This window comes from Corvus hawaiiensis, chromosome 41 (assembly GCF_020740725.1).
Source record: "Corvus hawaiiensis isolate bCorHaw1 chromosome 41, bCorHaw1.pri.cur, whole genome shotgun sequence".
Classification (NCBI taxonomy): Eukaryota; Metazoa; Chordata; class Aves; order Passeriformes; family Corvidae; genus Corvus; species Corvus hawaiiensis.
The window spans coordinates 71420-93309 of NC_063253.1; the positions used below are offsets into that span (position 1 = coordinate 71420).

At 58.2% G+C, this 21890-nt stretch overlaps 1 protein-coding gene across 1 annotated transcript in view; it reads left to right on the plus strand.

The window, feature by feature from the left end:
* The window catches only part of LOC125319309 (sarcoplasmic/endoplasmic reticulum calcium ATPase 1-like), a gene marked incomplete at its 5' end in the record, with an annotated part of 29778 nt that continues 7888 nt past the window's right edge, over nucleotides 1-21890 (plus strand). Inside the window, 13 exon segments of the mRNA XM_048290420.1 lie at nucleotides 1-196; nucleotides 1459-1625; nucleotides 3918-4006; nucleotides 6245-6347; nucleotides 6437-6568; nucleotides 8491-8616; nucleotides 11210-11285; nucleotides 11288-11427; nucleotides 13030-13365; nucleotides 15547-15767; nucleotides 18205-18407; nucleotides 19876-19961; nucleotides 20234-20367. Coding sequence (XP_048146377.1) covers nucleotides 1-196; nucleotides 1459-1625; nucleotides 3918-4006; nucleotides 6245-6347; nucleotides 6437-6568; nucleotides 8491-8616; nucleotides 11210-11285; nucleotides 11288-11427; nucleotides 13030-13365; nucleotides 15547-15767; nucleotides 18205-18407; nucleotides 19876-19961; nucleotides 20234-20367 — 2009 coding nt within the window.

Sequence of the window (21890 nt, forward strand, 5' to 3'; positions counted from 1 at the left end):
GACAAGACCCCCCTGCAGCAGAAGCTGGACGAGTTCGGGGAGCAGCTGTCCAAGGTCATCTCGCTCATCTGCGTGGCCGTCTGGGCCATCAACATCGGCCACTTCAACGACCCCGTCCACGGCGGCTCCTGGATCCGCGGCGCCATCTACTACTTCAAGATCGCCGTCGCCCTGGCCGTGGCCGCCATCCCCGAAGGTCGGTGGGGTCGTTTAGGGGGTCTTGGAGACCACCCGTGGTCATCTATGGACCATCCGTGGTCATTTGTGGGGTCTTGGAGATCATCCATGGTCATCTATGGACCATCCGTGGTCACTTTGGGGTTCTAGAGATCATCCGTGGTCACCTCTGGACCATCCGTGGTCATTTGTGGGGTCTTGGAGATCATCCATGGTCATCTATGGACCATCCGTGGTCATTTATGGGGTCTTGGAGATCACCCGTGGTCATCCATGGACCATCCGTGGTCACTTTGGGGTTCTAGAGATCATCCGTGGTCACCTCTGGACCATCCGTGGTCATTTGTGGGGTCTTGGAGATCATCCATGGTCACCTATGGACCATCCGTGGTCATTTGTGGGGTCTTGGAGATCATCCATGGTCATCTATGGACCATCCGTGGTCATTTATGGGGTCTTGGAGATCACCCGTGGTCATCCATGGACCATCCGTGGTCACTTTGGGGTTCTAGAGATCATCCGTGGTCACCTCTGGACCATCCGTGGTCATTTTTGGGGTCTTGAAGACCATCCGTGGTCACGTATGGACCATCCGTGGTCACTTTGGGGTTCTAGAGATCATCCGTGGTCACCTCTGGACCATCCGTGGTCATTTTTGGGGTCTTGAAGACCATCCGTGGTCACGTATGGACCATCCGTGGTCACTTTGGGGTTCTAGAGATCATCCGTGGTCACCTATGGACCACCCGTGGTCATTTATGGGGTCTTGGAGATCACCCGTGGTCACGTATGGACCACCCGTGGTCACTTCGGGGTTCTAGAGACCACCCGTGGTTATTTTTGGGGTCTTGAAGACCATCCGTGGTCACCTATGGACCATCCGTGGTCATTTATGGGGTCTTGGAGATCACCCGTGGTCACCTATGGACCACCCGTGGTCATTTATGGGGTTTTGAAGACCATCCGTGGTCACTTATGGACCACCCGTGGTCATTTTTGGGGTCTTGAAGACCATCCGTGGTCACTTATGGACCACCCGTGGTCATTTTTGGGGTCTTGAAGACCATCCGTGGTCATCTATGGACCACCCGTGGTCATTTTTGGGGTCTTGAAGACCACCCGTGGCCATCTATGGACCACCCGTGGCCATTTTTGGCCTTTTGAAGGCCATCCGCGGCCACTTTTGAGAGCCTGCTGACCACCCCGGCCATCTCTTGACCACCCCATGGCTCTGCTGACCGCTCTGGTGACCCCTCGATGTCCTCCCCCACCCCACCCCAGGTCTCCCCGCGGTCATCACCACGTGCCTGGCGCTGGGCACTCGCCGCATGGCCAAGAAGAACGCCATCGTCCGCAGCCTCCCGTCCGTGGAGACCTTGGGCTGCACCTCGGTCATCTGCTCCGACAAGACCGGCACGCTGACCACCAACCAGATGTCCGTCTGCAAGGTGGGACCCCAAAAGTCCTGGGGGGAAAATTCCCGAAATTCCCGCCGAGAAGCCCAAAAATTCCCACGGGGAACCTCAAAATTCCCCCGGGAAACCCCGAATTTCCACGAGAATCCCAAATTTCCATGAGAGCCCCAAAATTCCTCCAGGAAACCCCAAATTTGCACGAGAACCCCAAAATTCCTTCAGGAACCTCAAAATTCCTTCAGGAAACCCCAAATTTCCACGAGAACCCCAAAATTCCTCCTGGGAACCTCAAAATTCCTCCTGAGAAACCCCGAATTTCCACGAGAATCCCAAATTTCCATGAGAGCCTCAAAATTCCTTCAGGAACCCCAAAATTCCTCCAGGAAACCCCAAATTTGCACGAGAACCCCAAAATTCCTTCAGGAACCTCAAAATTCCTTCAGGAAACCCCAAATTTCCACGAGAACCCCAAAATTCCTCCTGGGAACCTCAAAATTCCTCCTGGGAAACCCCGAATTTCCACGAGAATCCCAAATTTCCATGAGAGCCTCAAAATTCCTTCAGGAACCCCAAAATTCCTCCAGGAAACCCCAAATTTGCACGAGAACCCCAAAATTCCTTCGGAACCTCAAAATTCCTTCAGGAAACCCCAAATTTCCACGAGAACCCCAAAATTCCTCCTGGGAACCTCAAAATTCCTCCTGGGAAACCCCGAATTTCCACGAGAATCCCAAATTTCCATGAGAGCCTCAAAATTCCTTCAGGAACCCCAAAATTCCTCCAGGAAACCCCAAATTTGCACGAGAACCCCAAAATTCCTTCGGAACCTCAAAATTCCTTCAGGAAACCCCAAATTTCCACGAGAACCCCAAAATTCCTCCTGGGAACCTCAAAATTCCTCCTGGGAAACCCCGAATTTCCACGAGAACCCCAAAATTTCCCTGAGAGCCCCAAAATTCCTCCAGGAAACCCCAAATTTGCACGAGAACCCCAAAATTCCTTCAGGAACCTCAAAATTCCTTCAGGAAACCCCAAATTTCCATGAGAACCCCAAAATTCCTCCTGGGAACCTCAAAATTCCTCCTGGGAAACCCCGAATTTCCACGAGAATCCCAAATTTCCATGAGAGCCCCAAAATTCCTCCAGGAAACCCCAAATTTGCACGAGAAACCCAAAATTCCTTCAGGAGCCTCAAAGTTCTTTCAGGAACCTCAAAATTCCTCCAGAAACACAAAAATTTCCATGAAGAACCCCAAAATTCCTCTAAGAAACCCCAAATTTCCACGAGAACCCCAAAATTCCTCCGGGAAACCCCAAATTTCCACGAGAACCCCAAAATTCCTTCAAGAGGACCCCAAAATTCCTCCCGGGAACCCCCCCGGAACCTCCCCCGTGGTGTCCCCAACGTCCCCCAGGTCCCTTTGAACCCCCCCGGCTCCTCCCGGCCCCTTTCACCTCCCCCATGTCCCAAAATGTCCCCAAAACCTCCCAAAATGTCCCCAAAATGTCCCCAAAAGTGTCCCCAAATGTCCCCAAATGTCCCCAAAGGTCCCCAAAATGTCCCCCAAAGTCCCAAAATGTCCCAAATGTCCCCAAATGTCCCCACAATGTCCCAAAATGTCCCCAAATGTCCCCAAATGTCCCCAAAATGTCCCCAAATGTCCCAAATGTCCCCAAAAGTCCCCCAAAGTCCCAAAATGTCCCCGTTTGTCCCAAAATGTTCCCAAAACGTCCCAAATGTCCCCAAATGTCCCCAAAATGTCCCGAAATGTCCCAAAATGTCCCCAAAATGTCCCCAAATGTCCCAAAACGTCCCCAAAGGTCCCCAAACGTCCCAAAATGTCCCCAAAGTCCCAAATGTCCCCAAACGTCCCCAAAATGTCCCCGAACATCCCAAATGTCCCCAAATGTCCCCAAATGTCCCCAAATGCCCCAAAACGTCCCCAAATGTCCCAAAACATCCCAAATATCCCCAAACATCCCCAAATGTCCCCAAATGTCCCCAAACGTCCCAAAACATCCCAAAATGTCCCCAAGTCCCCGAATGTCCCAAAATGTCCCAAAACGTCCCCAAATGTCCCAAAAATGTCCCCAAAACGTCCCCGAACATCCCAAACGTCCCCAAATGTCCCCAAATGTCCCCAAATGTCCCAAAATGTCCCAAATGTCCCCAAATGTCCCAAAACATCCCCAAATGTCCCAAAACATCCCAAAATGTCCCAAATGTCCCCAAAATGTCCCAAAACGTCCCCAAATGTCCCCAAACGTCCCAAAATGTCCCCAAATGTCCCGAATTGTCCCCAAAACGTCCCCGTTTGTCCCCAGATGTTCATCGTGGACAAGGTCGAGGGCGACCTTTGCTCCTTCAACGAATTCTCCATCACCGGCTCCACCTACGCCCCCGAGGGGGAAGTGTGAGTTTGGGGTCCCCAAATGTCACCTGAGGTCCCCAAATGTCACCTGGGGGCCCCAAATGTCACCTGCGGGGCCCCAAATGTCAGCTGAGGGCCCCCAATGTCACCTGAGGGCCCCAAATGTCACCTGGGGGGGTCCCAAATGTCACCTGAGGGTCCCCAAATGTCACCAGAGGGCCCCAAATGTCATCTGCGGGTCCCAAATGTCACCTGAGGGCCCCAAATGTCACCTGGGGGTCCCAAATGTCACCTGAGGGTCCCCAATGTCATCTGGGGGGTCCCCAAATGTCACCTGAGGGTCCCCAAACACCACCTGGGGTCCCCAAATGTCACCTGGGGGTCCCAAATGTCACCTGGGGGGTCCCCAAATGTCACCTGGGGGGTCCCAAATGTCACCTGGGGTCCCCAAATGTCACCTGAGGTCCCCAAATGTCACCTGCGGGTCCCAAATGTCACCTGGGGTCCCCAAATGTCAGCTGAGGGCCCCAAATGTCACCTGGGGTCCCCAAATGTCAGCTGAGGTCCCCAAATGTCACCTGGGGGGTCCCCAAATGTCACCTGGGGGTCCCAAATGTCACCTGGGGGGTCCCCAAATGTCACCTGGGGGTCCCCAAATGTCACCAGAGGGCCCCAAATGTCACCTGCGGGTCCCAAATGTCACCTGGGGGTCCCCAAATGTCACCTGCGGGTCCCCAAATGTCAGCTGAGGGCCCCCAATGTCACCTGTGGTCCCCAAACGTCACCTGCGGGTCCCAAACGTCACCTGGGGGTCCCCAAATGTCACCTGAGGTCCCCAAATGTCACCTGGGGGTCCCAAATGTCACCTGGGGGTCCCCAAATGTCACCTGCGGGTCCCCAAATGTCACCTGAGGTCCCCAAATGTCATCTGCGGGTCCCAAATGTCACCTGAGGGCCCCAAATGTCACCTGCGGGTCCCCAAATGTCACTGGAGGTCCCCAAATGTCATCTGCGGGTCCCAAATGTCACCTGAGGGCCCCAAATGTCACCTGGGGGTCCCAAACGTCACCTAGGGGTCCCCAAATGTCATCTGCGGGTCCCAAATGTCACCTGAGGGCCCCAAATGTCACCTGCGGGTCCCCAAATGTCACCTGGGGGTCCCAAATGTCACCTAGGGGTCCCCAAATGTCACCTGGGGGTCCCAAACGTCACCTGAGGGTCCCCAATGTCACCTGGGGGTCCCAAATGTCACCTGGGGGTCCCCAAACGCCACCTGGGGGTCCCAAATGTCACCTGAGGGTCCCCAAAACCACCCCCGTGTCCCCCGTGTCCACCCTGACCCCAATGTCCTCTTGATGTCCCCTCTGACCCCGATGTCCCTCAATGTCCACCCTGACCCCAATGTCCACCCTGATGGCCCCCAATGTCCCTCAATGTCCCCTCTGACCCCAATGTCCACCCTGCCCCCAATGTCCCCTCTGACCCCCTCTGTCCCCTTGAGGTCCCCTGTGACCCCAATGTCCCCCCTGACCCTGATGTCCACCCTGCCCCTGATGTCCTCCTGATGTCCCTCAATGTCCCCCCTGCCCCCAATGTCCACCCTGCCCCCGATGTCCCTCAATGTCCCCTCTGACCCTGATGTCCACCCTGACCCCTGTGTCCCCTCTGACCCCTCTGTCCCCTTGATGTCCCCTCTGACCCCGATGTCCCTCAATGTCCCCTCTGACCCTGATGTCCACCCTGACCCCTGTGTCCCCTCTGACCCCTCTGTCCCCTTGATGTCCCCTCTGACCCCAATGTCCCTCAATGTCCCCTCTGACCCTGATGTCCACCCTGATCCCTCTGTCCCCTCTGACCCCTCTGTCCCCTTGATGTCCCCTCTGACCCCAATGTCCCTCAATGTCCCCTCTGACCCCAATGTCCACCCTGCCCCCAATGTCCACCCTGACCCCGATGTCCCTCAATGTCCACCCTGACCCCAATGTCCACCCTTGCCCCCAATGTCCCCTCTGACCCCGATGTCCCTCAATGTCCCCCCTGACCCCAATGTCCCCTCTGACCCCGATGTCCCTCAATGTCCCCTCTGACCCTGATGTCCACCCTGATCCCTCTGTCCCCTCTGACCCCTCTGTCCCCTTGATGTCCACCCTGACCCCGATGTCCCTCAATGTCCACCCTGCCCCCCAATGTCCCCTCTGACCCCGATGTCCCTCAATGTCCCCCCTGACCCCGCTGTCCCCCCCGCCCCCGCTGTCCCCTGACGTCCCGGGCTGTCCCCAGGCTGAAGCAGGACCGCCCGGTCAAGGCCGGCCAGTACGACGGCCTGGTGGAGCTGGCCACCATCTGCGCCCTCTGCAACGACTCCTCGCTGGACTACAACGAGGGTGACCGCGCTGGCCCCTCCCCACCGCGGTGTCCCCACCCCAGGTGACACCGGGTGACCCCCGCGGTGTCCCCGCGGTGTCCCCGCAGTCCAAGGGGGTCTACGAGAAGGTGGGCGAGGCCACCGAGACGGCGCTGACCTGCCTGGTGGAGAAGATGAACGTCTTCAACACCGACGTCAGGAACCTGTCCAAGGTGGAGCGCGCCAACGCCTGCAACTCCGTGAGTGCCACCTGCTGGGCCACCTGCTGGGCCACCTGCTGGGTCACCTCCTGGGTCACCTGGGCCACCTGCTGGGCCACCTCCTGGGCCACCTGGAGAACCTGGAGAACCTCCTGTCACCTCCTGGGCCACCTCCTGGGCCACCTCCTGGGCCACCTGGAGAACCTGGGGAACCTCCTGTCACCTCCTGGGCCACCTGGAGAACCTCCTGGGCCACCTCCTGGGCCATCTGGGGAACCTCCTGGGTCACCTCCTGGGCCACTTCCTGGGCCACCTCCTGGGCCACCTGGGGAACCTGGGAACCTCCTGTCACCTCCTGGGCCACCTCCTGGGCCACCTCCTGGGTCACCTCCTGGGCCACCTGGGGAACCTGGGGAACCTCCTGTCACCTCCTGGGCCACCTCCTGGGCCACCTCCTGGGTCACCTCCTGGGTCACCTGGGTCACCTGGGTCACCTCTGTCACCTCCTGGGTCACCTGGGGAACCTCCTGGGTCACCTCTGTCACCTCCTGGGTCACTTCTGTCACCTCCTGGGCCACCACCTGTCTCACCACCTGTCCCACCTGTATCACCTCCTGTGTCACCACCTGTGTCACCTGTCCCACCTGTCCCACCTGTGTCACCTGTGTCACCACCTGTGTCACCTCCTGTGTCACCACCTGTCCCACCTGTGTCACCTGTGTCACCTGTCCCACCTGTCCCACCTGTGTCACCTGTGTCACCTCCTGTGTCACCTGTGTCACCTGTCCCACCTGTCCACCTGTCCACCTGTGTCACCACCTGTGTCACCTGTGTCACCACCTGTGTCACCACCTGTGTCACCTGTGTCACCTGTGTCACCTGTCCACCTGTCCCACCTGTGTCACCACCTGTGTCACCTGTGTCACCTGTCCCACCTGTCCCACCTGTGTCACCTGTGTCACCTGTGTCACCACCTGTCCCACCTGTGTCACCACCTGTGTCACCTGTCCCACCTGTGTCACCTGTGTCACCTGTGTCACCTCCTGTGTCACCTGTGTCACCTGTCCCACCTGTCCCACCTGTGTCGCCTGGGTCACCTCCTGTGTCACCTGTCCCACCTGTGTCACCTGTGTCACCTGTGTCACCACCTGTGTCACCACCTGTGTCACCTGTGTCACCACCTGTGTCACCTCCTGTGTCACCTGTGTCACCTGTCCCACCTGTGTCACCTGTGTCACCTCCTGTGTCACCTCCTGTGTCACCTGTCCCACCTGTGTCACCTGTCCCACCTGTGTCACCTGTGTCACCTGTGTCACCTGTGTCACCTCCTGTGTCACCCATCCCACTTGTGTCACCCGTCCCACCTGTGTCACCTGTGTCACCTCCTGTGTCACCTGTCCCACCTGTGTCACCTGTCCCACCTGTGTCACCTGTGTCACCTCCTGTGTCACCTGTCCCACCTGTGTCACCTGTGTCACCACCTGTCCCACCTGTCTCACCTCCTGTGTCACCTCCTGTGTCACCTGTCCCACCTGTGTCACCACCTGTGTCACCTGTGTCACCTGTGTCACCTGTGTCACCTGTCTCACCTGTGTCACCTGTGTCACCTCCTGTGTCACCCATCCCACTTGTGTCACCCGTCCCACCTGTGTCACCTGTGTCACCTCCTGTGTCACCTGTCCCACCTGTGTCACCTGTCCCACCTGTGTCACCTGTGTCACCACCTGTCCCACCTGTGTCACCACCTGTGTCACCTGTCCCACCTGTGTCACCTGTGTCACCTGTGTCACCTGTGTCACCACCTGTCCCACCTGTGTCACCTGTGTCACCTGTCCCACCTGTGTCACCACCTGTGTCACCACCTGTGTCACCTGTCCCACCTGTGTCACCTGTGTCACCTGTGTCACCTGTGTCACCTCCTGTCCCACCTGTCCCACCTGTGTCCCCCCGGTGTCCCCCAGGTGATCAAGCAGCTGATGAAGAAGGAGTTCACGCTGGAGTTCTCCCGGGACCGCAAGTCCATGTCCGTCTTCTGCTCGCCGGCCAAGGCCTCGCGCGCCGCCGTGGGCAACAAGATGTTCGTCAAGGTGGGCGGGGGGCACCTGGGGGCACCTGGGGGCACCTGGGGGGCACCTGGGTCACCTGAGGGTCACCTGGGGTCACCTGGGTGTCACCTGGGTCATCATTGTCACCTGGGGTCACCTGGGTCACCTGAGGGTCACCTGGGTCATCATTGGCACCTGGGGTCACCTGAGGGTCACCTGGGTCATCATTGTCACCTGGGGGCTCCTGGGGGGTCACCTGAGGGTCACCTGGGTGTCACCTGGGTCATCATTGGCACCTGAGGGTCAGCTGGGGGTCACCTGAGGGTCACCTGGGTCATCATTGTCACCTGGGGGCTCCTGTGGAGTCACCTGAGGGTCACCTGGGTCATCATTGTCACCTGAGGTCACCTGGGTGTCACCTGAGGGTCACCTGGCTCATCATTGTCACCTGTGTGATGTCATCTGTGTCACCTGGGGGTCACCTGGGTCACCTGGGTCATCATTGTCACCTGGGTCACCTGAGGGTCACCTGAGGGTCACCTGGGTCATCATTGTCACCTGGGGGCTCCTGAGGGGTCACCTGAGGGTCACCTGGGTGTCACCTGGGTCATCATTGGCACCTGGGGTCACCTGAGGGTCACCTGAGGGTCACCTGGCTCATCATTGTCACCTGTGTGATGTCATCTGTGTCACCTGGGGGTCACCTGGGTCACCTGGGTCATCATTGTCACCTGAGGTCACCTGGGTGTCACCTGAGGGTCACCTGGCTCATCATTGTCACCTGTGTGATGTCATCTGTGTCACCTGGGGGTCACCTGGGTCACCTGGGTCATCATTGTCACCTGGGGTCACCTGAGGGTCACCTGAGGGTCACCTGGCTCATCATTGTCACCTGTGTGATGTCATCTGTGTCACCTGGGGGTCACCTGGGTCACCTGGGTCATCATTGTCACCTGGGGTCACCTGAGGGTCACCTGAGGGTCACCTGGCTCATCATTGTCACCTGTGTGATGTCATCTGTGTCACCTGGGGGTCACCTGGGTCACCTGGGTCATCATTGTCACCTGGGTCACCTGAGGGTCACCTGGGGTCACCTGGGTGTCACCTGGGTCATCATTGTCACCTGGGGTCACCTGGGTCACCTGAGGGTCACCTGGGTCATCATTGGCACCTGGGGTCACCTGAGGGTCACCTGGGTCATCATTGTCACCTGGGGGCTCCTGGGGGGTCACCTGAGGGTCACCTGGGTGTCACCTGGGTCATCATTGGCACCTGAGGGTCAGCTGGGGGTCACCTGAGGGTCAGCTGGGGTCAGCTGGGTCATCATTGTCACCTGGGGTCACCTGAGGGTCACCTGAGGGTCACCTGGCTCATCATTGTCACCTGTGTGATGTCATCTGTGTCACCTGGGGGTCACCTGGGTCACCTGGGTCATCATTGTCACCTAGGTCACCTGAGGGTCACCTGAGGGTCACCTGGGTCATCATTGTCACCTGGGTCACTTCTGTCACCTCCTGTCACCCCCGTCACCTCCATGTCCCACCACCCCGATGTCCCCGATGTCCCCGATGTCCCCGATGTCCCCAACCCCATCACCTCCCTGTCCCACCACCACAATGTCCCCACGTGTCCCACCACCCCGATGTCCCCAATGTCCCCAATGTCCCCAACCCCATCACCTCCATGTCCCACCACCCCGATGTCCCCAATGTCCCCGATGTCCCCAACCCCATCACCTCCATGTCCCACCACCCCGATGTCCCCAATGTCCCCAATGTCCCCAACCCCATCACCTCCCTGTCCCACCACTCCAATGTCCCCGATGTCCCCGATGTCCCCAACCCCATCACCTCCATGTCCCACCACCCCGATGTCCCCGATGTTCCCGATGTCCCCAGTGTCCCCGATGTCCCCAACCCCATCACCTCCATGTCCCACCACCCCACCCCGATGTCCCCGATGTCCCCAGTGTCCCCAACCCGATCACCTCCATGTCCCACCACCCCAATGTCCCCAATGTCCCCGATGTCCCGAACCCTGCCCCTCCCTGTCCCACCACCCCCGATGTCCCCAATGTCCCCGATGTCCCCAACCCCATCACCTCCCTGTCCCACCACCCTGATGTCCCCAATGTCCTCACCCCTCCCTGTCCACCCCGATGTCCCACCACGCCGATGTCTCCAATGTCCCCAATGTCCCCAACCCCGTCACCTCCCTGTCCCACCACCCCAATGTCCCCGATGTCCATCACCCCTCCCTGTCCCACCACCCCGATGTCCCCACCCCGATGTCCATCACCCCGATGTCCCCGCGTGTCCCCAACCCCATCACCTCCCTGTCCCACCACCCCGATGTCCCGTGTCCCCACCCTGTCACCTCCCTGTCCCACCACCCCAATGTCCCCAATGTCCCCACCCTGTCACCTCCCTGTCCCACCACCCCAATGTCCCCGATGTCCTCACCCCTCCCTGTCCCACCACCCCGATGTCCCCGATGTCCCCACCCTGCCACCTCCCTGTCCCACCACCCCAATGTCCCCGATGTCCCCACCCTGCCACCTCCCTGTCCCACCACCCCGATGTCCCCGATGTCCCCGATGTCCCCCGATGTCCCCAACCCCGTCACCTCCTTCCAGGGCGCCCCCGAGGGGGTCATCGACCGCTGCAGCTACGTCCGGGTGGGCACCGCGCGGGTGCCGCTGACGCCGGCGGCCAGGAGAAGATCCAGAGCGTCATCAAGGAGTGGGGCACGGGCAGGGACACCCTGCGCTGCCTGGCCCTGGCCACCCGCGACACTCCCCCCAAGAAGGAGGACATGCTCCTCGAGGACTCCACCAAGTTCGCCGAGTACGAGGTCGGTGGCCCCCAGGTGGCCCCGAGGTGGCCCCGCGGCCGGTTTTGGGTGGGGGGGATCTCGTTTTGGGTGGTGGGACCTTGTTTTGGGTGGTGGGATCTCCTTTTGGGTGGTGGGAACTTGTTTTGGGTGGTGGGATCTCGTTTTGGGTGGTGAGACCTTGTTTTGGGTGGTGGGATCTCGTTTTGGGTGGTAGGAACTTGTTTTGGGTGGTGGGACTTCAGTTTTGGGTGGTGGGACCACGTTTTGGGTGGTGGGACTTCAGTTTGGGTGGTGGGATCTAATTTTGGGTGGTGGGACCTCGTTTTAGGTGGTGGGAACTCGTTTTGGGTGGTGGGACTTCAGTTTTGGAGGTGGGACCTTGTTTTGGGTGGTGGGATCTCATTTTGGGTGGTGGGATCTCGTTTTGGGTGGTGGGATCTCATTTTGGGTGGTGGGATCTCGTTTTGGGTGGTGGGATCTCGTTTTGGGTGGTGGGACCTCGTTTTGGGTGGTGGGATCTCGTTTTGGGTGGTGGGACCTTGTTTTGGGTGGTGGGATCTCATTTTGGGTTGTGGGACCTCATTTTGGGGGTTTCTTGGGGCTTTATGGTCTTCCTTCTCCTCCATGACCTCCAAACCCCCATTTTTTGGGGTTCCTTCTCCTCCATGACCTCCAAACCCCCATTTTTGGGGTTCCTTCTCCTCCATGACCTCCAAAATCTCATTTTGGGGGTTCCTTCTCCTCCATGACCTCCAAAATCCCATTTTTTGGGGCTCCTCCTCCATGACCTCCAAACCCCCATTTTTGGGGTTCCTTCTCCTCCATGACCTCCAAAATCCCATTTTTGGGGTTCCTTCTCCTCCATGACCTCCAAAATTCCTTTTTTGGGGTTCCTTCTCCTCCATGACCTCCAAAATCCCTTTTTTTGGGGTTCCTTCTCCTCCATGACCTCCAAACCCCCATTTTTGGGGTTCCTTCTCCTCCATGACCTCCAAAATCCCATTTTTTGGGGCTCCTCCTCCATGACCTCCAAACCCCCATTTTTGGGGTTCCTTCTCCTCCATGACCTCCAAACCCCCATTTTTGGGGTTCCTTCTCCTCCATGACCTCCAAAATCCCATTTTTGGGGTTCCTTCTCCTCCATGACCTCCAAAATTCCTTTTTTGGGGTTCCTTCTCCTCCATGACCTCCAAAATCCCATTTTTGGGGTTCCTTCTCCTCCATGACCTCCAAAATCTCATTTTGGGGGTTCCTTCTCCTCCATGACCTCCAAAATCCCATTTTTTGGGGCTCCTCCTCCATGACCTCCAAACCCCCATTTTTGGGGTTCCTTCTCCTCCATGACCTCCAAAATTCCTTTTTTGGGGTTCCTTCTCCTCCATGACCTCCAAAATCCCTTTTTTTGGGGTTCCTTCTCCTCCATGACCTCCAAACCCCCATTTTTGGGGTTCCTTCTCCTCCTTGACCTCCAAACCCCCATTTTTGGGGTTCCTTCTCCTCCATGACCTCCAAAATCCCATTTTTTGGAGTTCCTCCTCCACCGCCGCCCCCATAACTTCCTTCCTCGGACCTCCCTGACCCCACACCTCCCTTTTTCTTCTGCGTCCCCTCCCACCCCAGACGGACCTGACCTTCGTGGGCTGCGTGGGGATGCTGGACCCGCCCCGCAAGGAGGTGATGGGCTCCATCCGGCTGTGCCGCGACGCCGGCATCCGCGTCATCATGATCACCGGCGACAACAAGGGCACGGCCATCGCCATCTGCCGCCGCATCGGCATCTTCGGCGAGGACGAGGAGGTGTCCGGCCGCGCCTACACCGGCCGCGAGTTCGACGACCTGCCGCTGTCCGAGCAGCGCGAGGCCTGCCGCCGCGCCTGCTGCTTCGCCCGCGTCGAGCCCACCCACAAGTCCAAGATCGTGGAGTTCCTGCAGTCCTTCGACGAGATCACCGCCATGGTGAGGAGGGAGGGGCTTTGGGGAAGGAAGCTCTTGGGTGACGTCGTTTTGGGGGTCCACCATGGGTTGATGTAATTTTGGGGGTCCACCATGGATTGAGGAGGTTTTGGGGGTGAGGATTTATGGATTGAGGACATTTTGGGGGTCCACCAAGGATAGATGTCGTTTTGGGGGCCCACCATGGATTGAGGAGGTTTTGGGGGTGAGGATTTATGGATTGAGGAGGTTTTGGGGTGAAGATTCATGGATTGAGGACATTTTGGGGGTCCACCAAGGATAGATGTAATTTTGGGGGTCCACCATGGATTGAGGAGGTTTTGGGGTGGAGATTCATGGATTGACATCGTTTTGGGGGCCCACCATGGATTGAGGAGGTTTTGGGGTGGAGATTTATGGATCGATGAGGTTTTGGGGGCCCACCATGGATTGAGGAGGTTTTGGGGTGAAGATTTATGGATCAATGAGGTTTTGGGGGTCCACCATGGATTGAGGAGGTTTTGGGGTGAAGATTCATGGATTGACATCGTTTTGGGGGCCCACCATGGATTGATGAAGTTTTGGGGTGAGGATTTATGGATTGAGGACAGTTTGGGGATCCACCATGGATTGAGGAGGTTTTGGGGTGACGTCATTTTGGGGGTCAACTGCCATTGATTGATGAGGTTTTGGGAGTCCACCATGGATTGAGGAGGTTTTGGGGTGAGGATTTATGGATTGATGAGGTTTTGGGGGTCCACCATGGATTGATGTAATTTTGGGGGTCCACTATGGATTGATGAGGTTTTCGGGGTCAACTGCCATTGATTGAGGAGGTTTGGGGGTCCACCATCGATTGATGTGGGTTTGGGGTCAGAAGTTCTTGATTTGATGGGGTTTGGGCTCAAAAGGTCTTGACTGACGTCATTTTGAGGTCCCACCACTGTTTTGACGTCATTTTGGGGTCCCACCGCCGTTCTGACGTCATTTTGGGGTCCCACCACCGTTTTCACATCATTTTGGGGTCCCACCACCATTTTGACATTGTTTTGGGTTCCCACCACGATTTTGACGTCATTTTGGTGTCCCACCACCGTTCTGACGTCATTTTGGGGTCCCACCACCATTTTGACATCATTTTGGGGTCCCACCACCATTTTGACATCGTTTTAGTGTCCCACCACCATTTTGACGTCATTTTGAGATCCCACCACCATTTTGACGCCATTTTGAGATCCCACCCCCATTTTAACGTCATTTTGAGATCCCACCACCGTTTTGACGTCATTTTGGTGTCCCACCACCATTTTGACCTCATTTTGGGGTCCCACCACTGTTTTGACGTCATTTTGGTGTCCCACCACCATTTTGACGTCATTTTGGGATCCCACCACCGTTTTGACCTCATTTTGGGGTCCCACCACTGTTTTGACGTCATTTTGGGATCCCACCACCATTTTGACGTCATTTTGGGGTCCCACCACCATTTTGACGTCATTTTGGGATCCCACCACCGTTTTAACGTCATTTTGAGATCCCACCACCATTTTAACCTCATTTTGGTGTCCCACCACCATTTTGACATCATTTTGGGGTCCCACCACCATTTTGACATCATTTTGGGGTCCCACCACCATTTTGACGTCATTTTGAGATCCCACCCCCATTTTAACGTCATTTTGAGATCCCACCACCGTTTTGACGTCATTTTGGTGTCCCACCACCATTTTGACGTCATTTTGGGATCCCACCACCGTTTTGACGTCATTTTGGGGTCCCACCACCATTTTGACGTCATTTTGGGATCCCACCACCGTTTTAACGTCATTTTGAGATCCCACCACCGTTTTAACGTCATTTTGGTGTCCCACCACCATTTTGACGTCATTTTGGGGTCCCACCACCATTTTGACGCCATTTTGAGATCCCACCCCCATTTTAACGTCATTTTGAGATCCCACCACCATTTTGAAGTCATTTTGGTGTCCCACCACCATTTTGACGCCATTTTGAGATCCCACCCCCATTTTAACATCATTTTGAGATCCCACCACCATTTTGACCTCATTTTGGGGGTCCCACCACCCTTTTGACGCCGTTCCCGACGCCCCTCACGCCCTCCTTGTTTTGGAGTTCCACCATAAAAGCGACGCTCTCCCGGCCGCTCCGGCCCCGCCCCCGATGACTCTGGCGGTGTCCCCTCAGACCGGCGACGGCGTCAACGACGCGCCGGCGCTGAAGAAGGCCGAGATCGGCATCGCCATGGGCTCGGGCACGGCCGTGGCCAAGACGGCCTCGGAGATGGTCCTGGCCGACGACAACTTCTCCACCATCGTGGCGGCCGTGGAGGAGGGCAGGGCCATCTACAACAACATGAAGCAGTTCATCCGCTACCTCATCTCCTCCAACGTGGGCGAGGTCGTCTGGTGAGCGCCCAGTTCTGACCAGTTGGCACCAGTTGGCACCAGTTTGGACCGGTTGGGACCAGTTGGGACCGTTTGGGACCAGTTGGCACCAGTTGGGACCAGTTGTTGGTGCCGGATCCTGTTGGTGGTTGTTGGACTGGCCCAGTTTTGGGTTTTCTGCCGGTTCATACCAGTTTGTCCCAGTTCAGCCCAGTTCAGCCCAGTCCATGCCAGTCCCTCCCAGTCCCCTCCCAGTCCATCCCAGTCCCATCCCAGTCCCATCCCAGTCCACTCCCAGTGCCCTCCCAGTTCCTCCCAGTTTATACCAATCCCCTCCCAGTCCCCTCCCAGTCCCTCCCAATCCCCTCCCAGTCCCTCCCAGTCCATCCCAGCCCACTCCCAGTCCATCCCAGTCCCTCCCAGTGCCCTCACAGTCCATCCCAGTCCCTCCCCCTCCATCCCAGTCCATCCCAGTCCACTCCCAGTCCATCCCAGTCCCCTCCCAGTCCATCCCAGTCCACTCCCAGTCCATCCCAGTCCCCTCCCAGTCCCTCCCACTCCACCCCAGTGCCCTTCCAGTGCATTCCCAGTCCCTCCCAGTCCCTCCCAGTCCATCCCAGCCCACTCCCAGTCCATCCCAGTCCCTCCCAGTGCCCTCACAGTCCATCCCAGTCCACTCCCAGTCCATCCCAGTCCCTCCCAGTGCCCTCACAGTCCATCCCAGTCCCTCCCCCTCCATCCCAGTCCATCCCAGTCCACTCCCAGTCCATCCCAGTCCCCTCCCAGTCCATCCCAGTCCACTCCCAGTCCACTCCCAGTCCCCTCCCAGTCCATCCCACTCCACCCCAGTGCCCTTCCAGTGCATTCCCAGTCCCTCCCAGTCCCTCCCAGTCCATCCCAGTCCACTCCCAGTCCATCCCAGTCCATCCCAGTCCCTCCCAGTGCCCTCACAGTCCATCCCAGTCCCTCCCCCTCCCTCCCAGTCCCTCCCAGTCCACTCCCAGTCCACTCCCAGTTCATCCCAGTCCATTCCCAGTCCATTCCCAGTCCACTCCCAGTGCATTCCCAGTGCCCTCCCACTCCATCCCAGTCCATCCCAGTCCACTCCCAGTCCATTCCCGTCTCTCCCAGTCCATCCCAGTGCCCTCCCAGTGCCCTCACAGTCCCTCCCAGTCCCCCCCCAGTCCATTCCACTCCCTCCCAGTCCCTCCCAGTCCACTCCCAGTCCATCCCAGTCCCTCCCAGTCCATCCCACTCCACCCCAGTGCCCTTCCACTCCCTCCCAGTCCATCCCAGTCCATCCCAGTGCCCTCCCAGTCCATCCCAGTCCCATCCCAGTCCATCCCAGTCCACTCCCAGTCCCTCCCAGTCCATCCCAGTCCATCCCAGTGCCCTCACAGTCCATCCCAGTCCACTCCCAGTCCCTCCCAGTCCCCCCCCAGTCCATTCCACTCCCTCCCAGTCCCTCCCAGTCCACTCCCAGTCCATCCCAGTCCCTCCCAGTCCATCCCACTCCACCCCAGTGCCCTTCCACTCCCTCAGTCCATCCCAGTCCATCCCAGTCCCTCCCAGTCCATCCCAGTCCACTCCCAATCCCTCCCAGTACATCCCAGTCCATCCCAGTGCCCTCCCAGTCCCTCCCAGTCCACTCCCAGTCCATCCCAGTCCCTCCCAGTCCATCCCACTCCACCCCAGTGCCCTTCCACTCCCTCCCAGTCCATCCCAGTCCATCCCAGTCCATCCCAGTCCACTCCCAATCCCTCCCAGTACATCCCAGTCCATCCCAGTGCCCTCCCAGTCCCTCCCAGTCCACTCCCAGTCCATCCCAGCCCCTCCCAGTGCCCTCCCAGTCCCTCCCAGTGCCCTCCCACTCACTCCCAGTCCCCCCCAGTCCATTCCAGTCCCTCCCAGTCCCTCCCAGTCTATTCCAGTGCCCTCCCAGTCCATCCCAGTCCCTCCCAGTGCCCTCCCAGTCCATCCCAGTCCACTCCCAGTCCATTCCCAGTCCACTCCCAGTCCATCCCACTCCCTCCCAGTCCATCCCACTCCCTCCCAGTCCCCCCCAGTCCATTCCAGTCCATCCCAGTCCCTCCCACTCCATCCCAGTGCCCTCCCAGTCCCTCCCACTCCATCCCAGTGCCCTCCCAGTCCCTCCCAGTGCCCTCCCAGTCCATCCCAGTCCCTCGCAGTCCATCCCACTCCATCCCAGTGCCCTCCCAGTGCCCTCCCACTCCATCCCAGCCCAGTCCCAGTGCCCTCCCAGTCCATCCCAGTCCCTCCAAGTCCATCCCAGTCTTTCCCACTCCATCCCAGTCCCTCTAAGTCCCTCCCAGTCCCTCCCAGTCCATCCCAATCCCTCCCAGCCCACTCCCACTCCCTCCCAGTCCCTCCCACTCCCTCCCAGTCCCCTCCCAGTCCCCTCCCAGTCCCCTCCCTGACCCCCGCGCTCCCCTCCCAGCATCTTCCTGACGGCGGCGCTGGGGCTGCCCGAGGCGCTGATCCCGGTGCAGCTGCTCTGGGTCAACCTGGTCACGGACGGGCTCCCGGCCACCGCCCTGGGCTTCAACCCGCCCGACCTGGACATCATGGACAAGCCCCCCCGCAGCCCCAAGGAGCCCCTGATCTCCGGCTGGCTCTTCTTCCGCTACCTGGCCATCGGGGGTGAGACCGCCGGCCATCCCAGGGGTCACCTCGGGGTCACCTCGAGGTCCCCGGAGACCTCCACGGGTCGCCCAGAGGCCTCCGAGTTGGCCCCTCGTAGGTGGTTCCTTGGAGAACCTCGTGGGGTCACCTCGAGAACCTCATGGGACCACGTGGAGACCCCCAAGGAAACTCCTGGAGGTCCCTGGAGATCCCAGGGGTCACCAAGGTGGCTCCTCGTAGGTGGTTCCTCAGAGAACCTCGTGGGGTCACCTGGAGAACCTCATGGGACCACGTGGAGACCCCCAAGGAAACTCCTGGAGGTCCCTGGAGATCCCAGGGGTCACCAAGGTGGCTCCTCGTAGGTGGTTCCTCAGAGAACCTTGTGGGGTCACCTCGAGAACCTCATGGGACCCCCAAGGAAACTCCTGGAGGTCCCTGGAGATCCCAGGGGGTCACCAAGGTGGTCCCTCGTAGGTGGTTCCTCGGAGAACCTTGTGGGGTCACCTTGAGAACCTCATGGGACCACGTGGAGACCCCCAAGGAAACTCCTGGAGGTCCCCGGAGACCCCAGGGGTCACCAAGGTGGCTCCTCGTAGGTGGTTCCTCAGAGAACCTCGTGGGGTCACCTCGAGAACCTCATGGGACCCCCAAGGAAACTCCTGGAGGTCCCTGGAGATCCCAGGGGGTCACCAAGGTGGTCCCTCGTAGGTGGTTCCTTGAAGAACCTTGTGGGGTCACCTCGAGAACCTCATGGGACCCCCAAGGAAACTCCTGGAGGTCCCCGGAGATCCCAGGGGTCACCAAGGTGGTCCCTCGTAGGTGGTTCCTCAGAGAACCTTGTGGGGTCACCTGGAGAACCTCCTGGGACCACGTGGAGACCCCAAAAAACCACCCAGAAAGGCCCCAAAAAAATCACCTGGAGACCCCCATGGAGAAGGTTCCTCCAAGAACCTCGTGAGGTCACCTGGAGAACCTCACAGAACCACCTGGAGACCCCCAAAACCCACCCAAAGACCCCCAAAAAACCACCTGGAGACCCCCATGGAGAAGGTTCCTTGGAGAACCTCACGGAACCACCTGGAGACCCCCAAAACCCACCCAAAGACCACCAAAAAACCACCTGGAGACCCCCATGGAGCAGGTTCCTCCGAGAACCTCACGGAACCACCTGGAGACCCCCAAAACCCACCCAAAGACCCCCAAAAAACCACCTGGAGACCCCCATGGAGCAGGTTCCTCCAAGAACCTCACGGGGTCACCTGGAGAACCTCACAGAACCACCTGGAGACCCCCAAAACCCACCCAAAGACCCCCAAAAAACCACCTGGAGACCCCCATGGAGCAGGTTCCTCCAAGAACCTCATGGGGTCACCTGGAGAACTTCACGGAACCACCCGGAGACCCCCAATGTGGCCCCTTGGAGACCCTCATGGTGGTCCCAGGTTGTCCCCAAGGTGTCCCCAACCCCCCGTTTGTCCCCCCCCAGGCTACGTCGGGGCCGCCACGGTCGGAGCGGCCGCCTGGTGGTTCCTCTTCGCTGAGGATGGACCCAGCATCAGCTACTACCAGCTGGTGAGTCCCCGAGTGTCCCCAAGGTGTCCCCAAGGTGTCCCCGAGTGTCCCCAAGGTGTCCCCACCCACTGACCCCTGAGTGACCCCCCACATCTCCCCTCCCAGACCCCATTCAGGCCCCTCATGGAGGTGCCACCACCACCACCACGAAGGTCCTCGTGGTGTCCCTCAGCTCCCCAGGGTGCCCCGCCAGGGGTGTCCCCGAGGTGTCCCCAAGGTGTGACCCCGTGGTGACGCCGTGGTGACCCCGTGGTGACCTCTGTGTCCCCCAGACCCATTTCATGCAGTGCAGCGAGCACAACGCGGAGTTCGAGGGCCTCGACTGCGACGTCTTCGAGTCGCCGGTGCCGATGACGATGGCGCTGTCGGTGCTGGTGACCATCGAGATGTGCAACGCCCTCAACAGGTGAGGGGCGCTGTCACCGGCGTCACCGGCGGCGTTGTCACCGTCGGCATTGGCATTGTCACCTTAGTCGTGGTCCTGGTCGTTGTCGTGGTCATTGTCATGGTCATGGTCATCATGGTCATCATTGAGATGTGCAACACCCTCAAACGGTGAGGGGCGCTGTCACCACTGTCACCATTGTCATTGTCACCGTTGGCATTGTCATCATGGTCATGGTCATCACGGTCATGGTCATGGTCATCATGGTCACCATTGAGATGGGCAATGACCTCAGCAAGTGAGGGGTGCTGTCACCGGTGTCACCGTCAGCATTGGCATTGTCATCATTGTCATTGTCACCTTTGTCATGGTCATTGTCGTGGTCATCATGGTCATTGTCATGGTCATGGTCATCATGGTCACCATCGAGATGTGCAACGCCCTCAGCAGGTGAGGGACACTGTCACCAGTGTCATCATCATCATTGTCATCACTGTCATTGTCACCTTTGTTGTTGTCACCATGGTTGTGGTCATGATCATGGTCATCATGGTCATTGTCATGGTCATGGTCATCATGGTCACCATTGAGATGTGCAACGCCCTCAAACGGTGAGGGACGCTGTCACCGGTGTCACCATTGTCATTGTCACCATTGTTGTTGTCACCATTGTCATGGTCACCATGGTCATCGTTGTTATCGTTGTCACCACTGTCATCACCATCATCGTGGTCATGGCCATGGTCATTATCATGGTCATGGTCATCATCATGGTCATGGTCATCGTGGTCATGGTCATCGTGGTCACCATCGAGATGTGCAATGCTCTCAACAGGTGAGGGACACTGTCACCAGTGTCACCATTATCATTGTCACTGTTGTCATGGTCATGGTGGTCATCATGGCCATCATGGTTATGGTCATAATGGTCATTGTCATGGTCATGGTCATCACGGTCATCATGGTCATGGCCATAATGGTCATTGTCATGGTCATCATGATCATCATGGTCATCATGGTCATGGTCATAATGGTCATTGTCATGGTCATGGTCATCGTGGTCATCATGGTCATGGTCATAATGGTCATTGTCATGGTCATGGTCATCACGGTCATCATGGTCATGGCCATAATGGTCATAGTCATGGTCATCATGGTCATCATGGTCATGGTCATAATGGTCATTGTCACCATTGTCATGGTCATGGTCATCGTGGTCATCATGGTCATGGAGATGTGCAACCATGGAGATGTGCAACGCCCTCAGCAGGTGAGGGACACCTGGCAGTGTCATTGTCACCGTTGTCATCGTCATCATCGTCATGGTTGTCATCGTCGTGGTCATTGTCATTGTCACGGTCATGGTCAAGGTCATCACGGTCATCATGGTCATCATGGTCACCACCGAGGCCCTCCACGGGTCACCGTCCTCGTCATCATCGTCGCCCCCTACCCTGCGGTGACCCCTCAGCGTCCTCCCGCCCCGCATCCCCCCAACATCCCGCTGACCCCGCGGTGACCCCGTGGTGACCCCGTGGTGACCC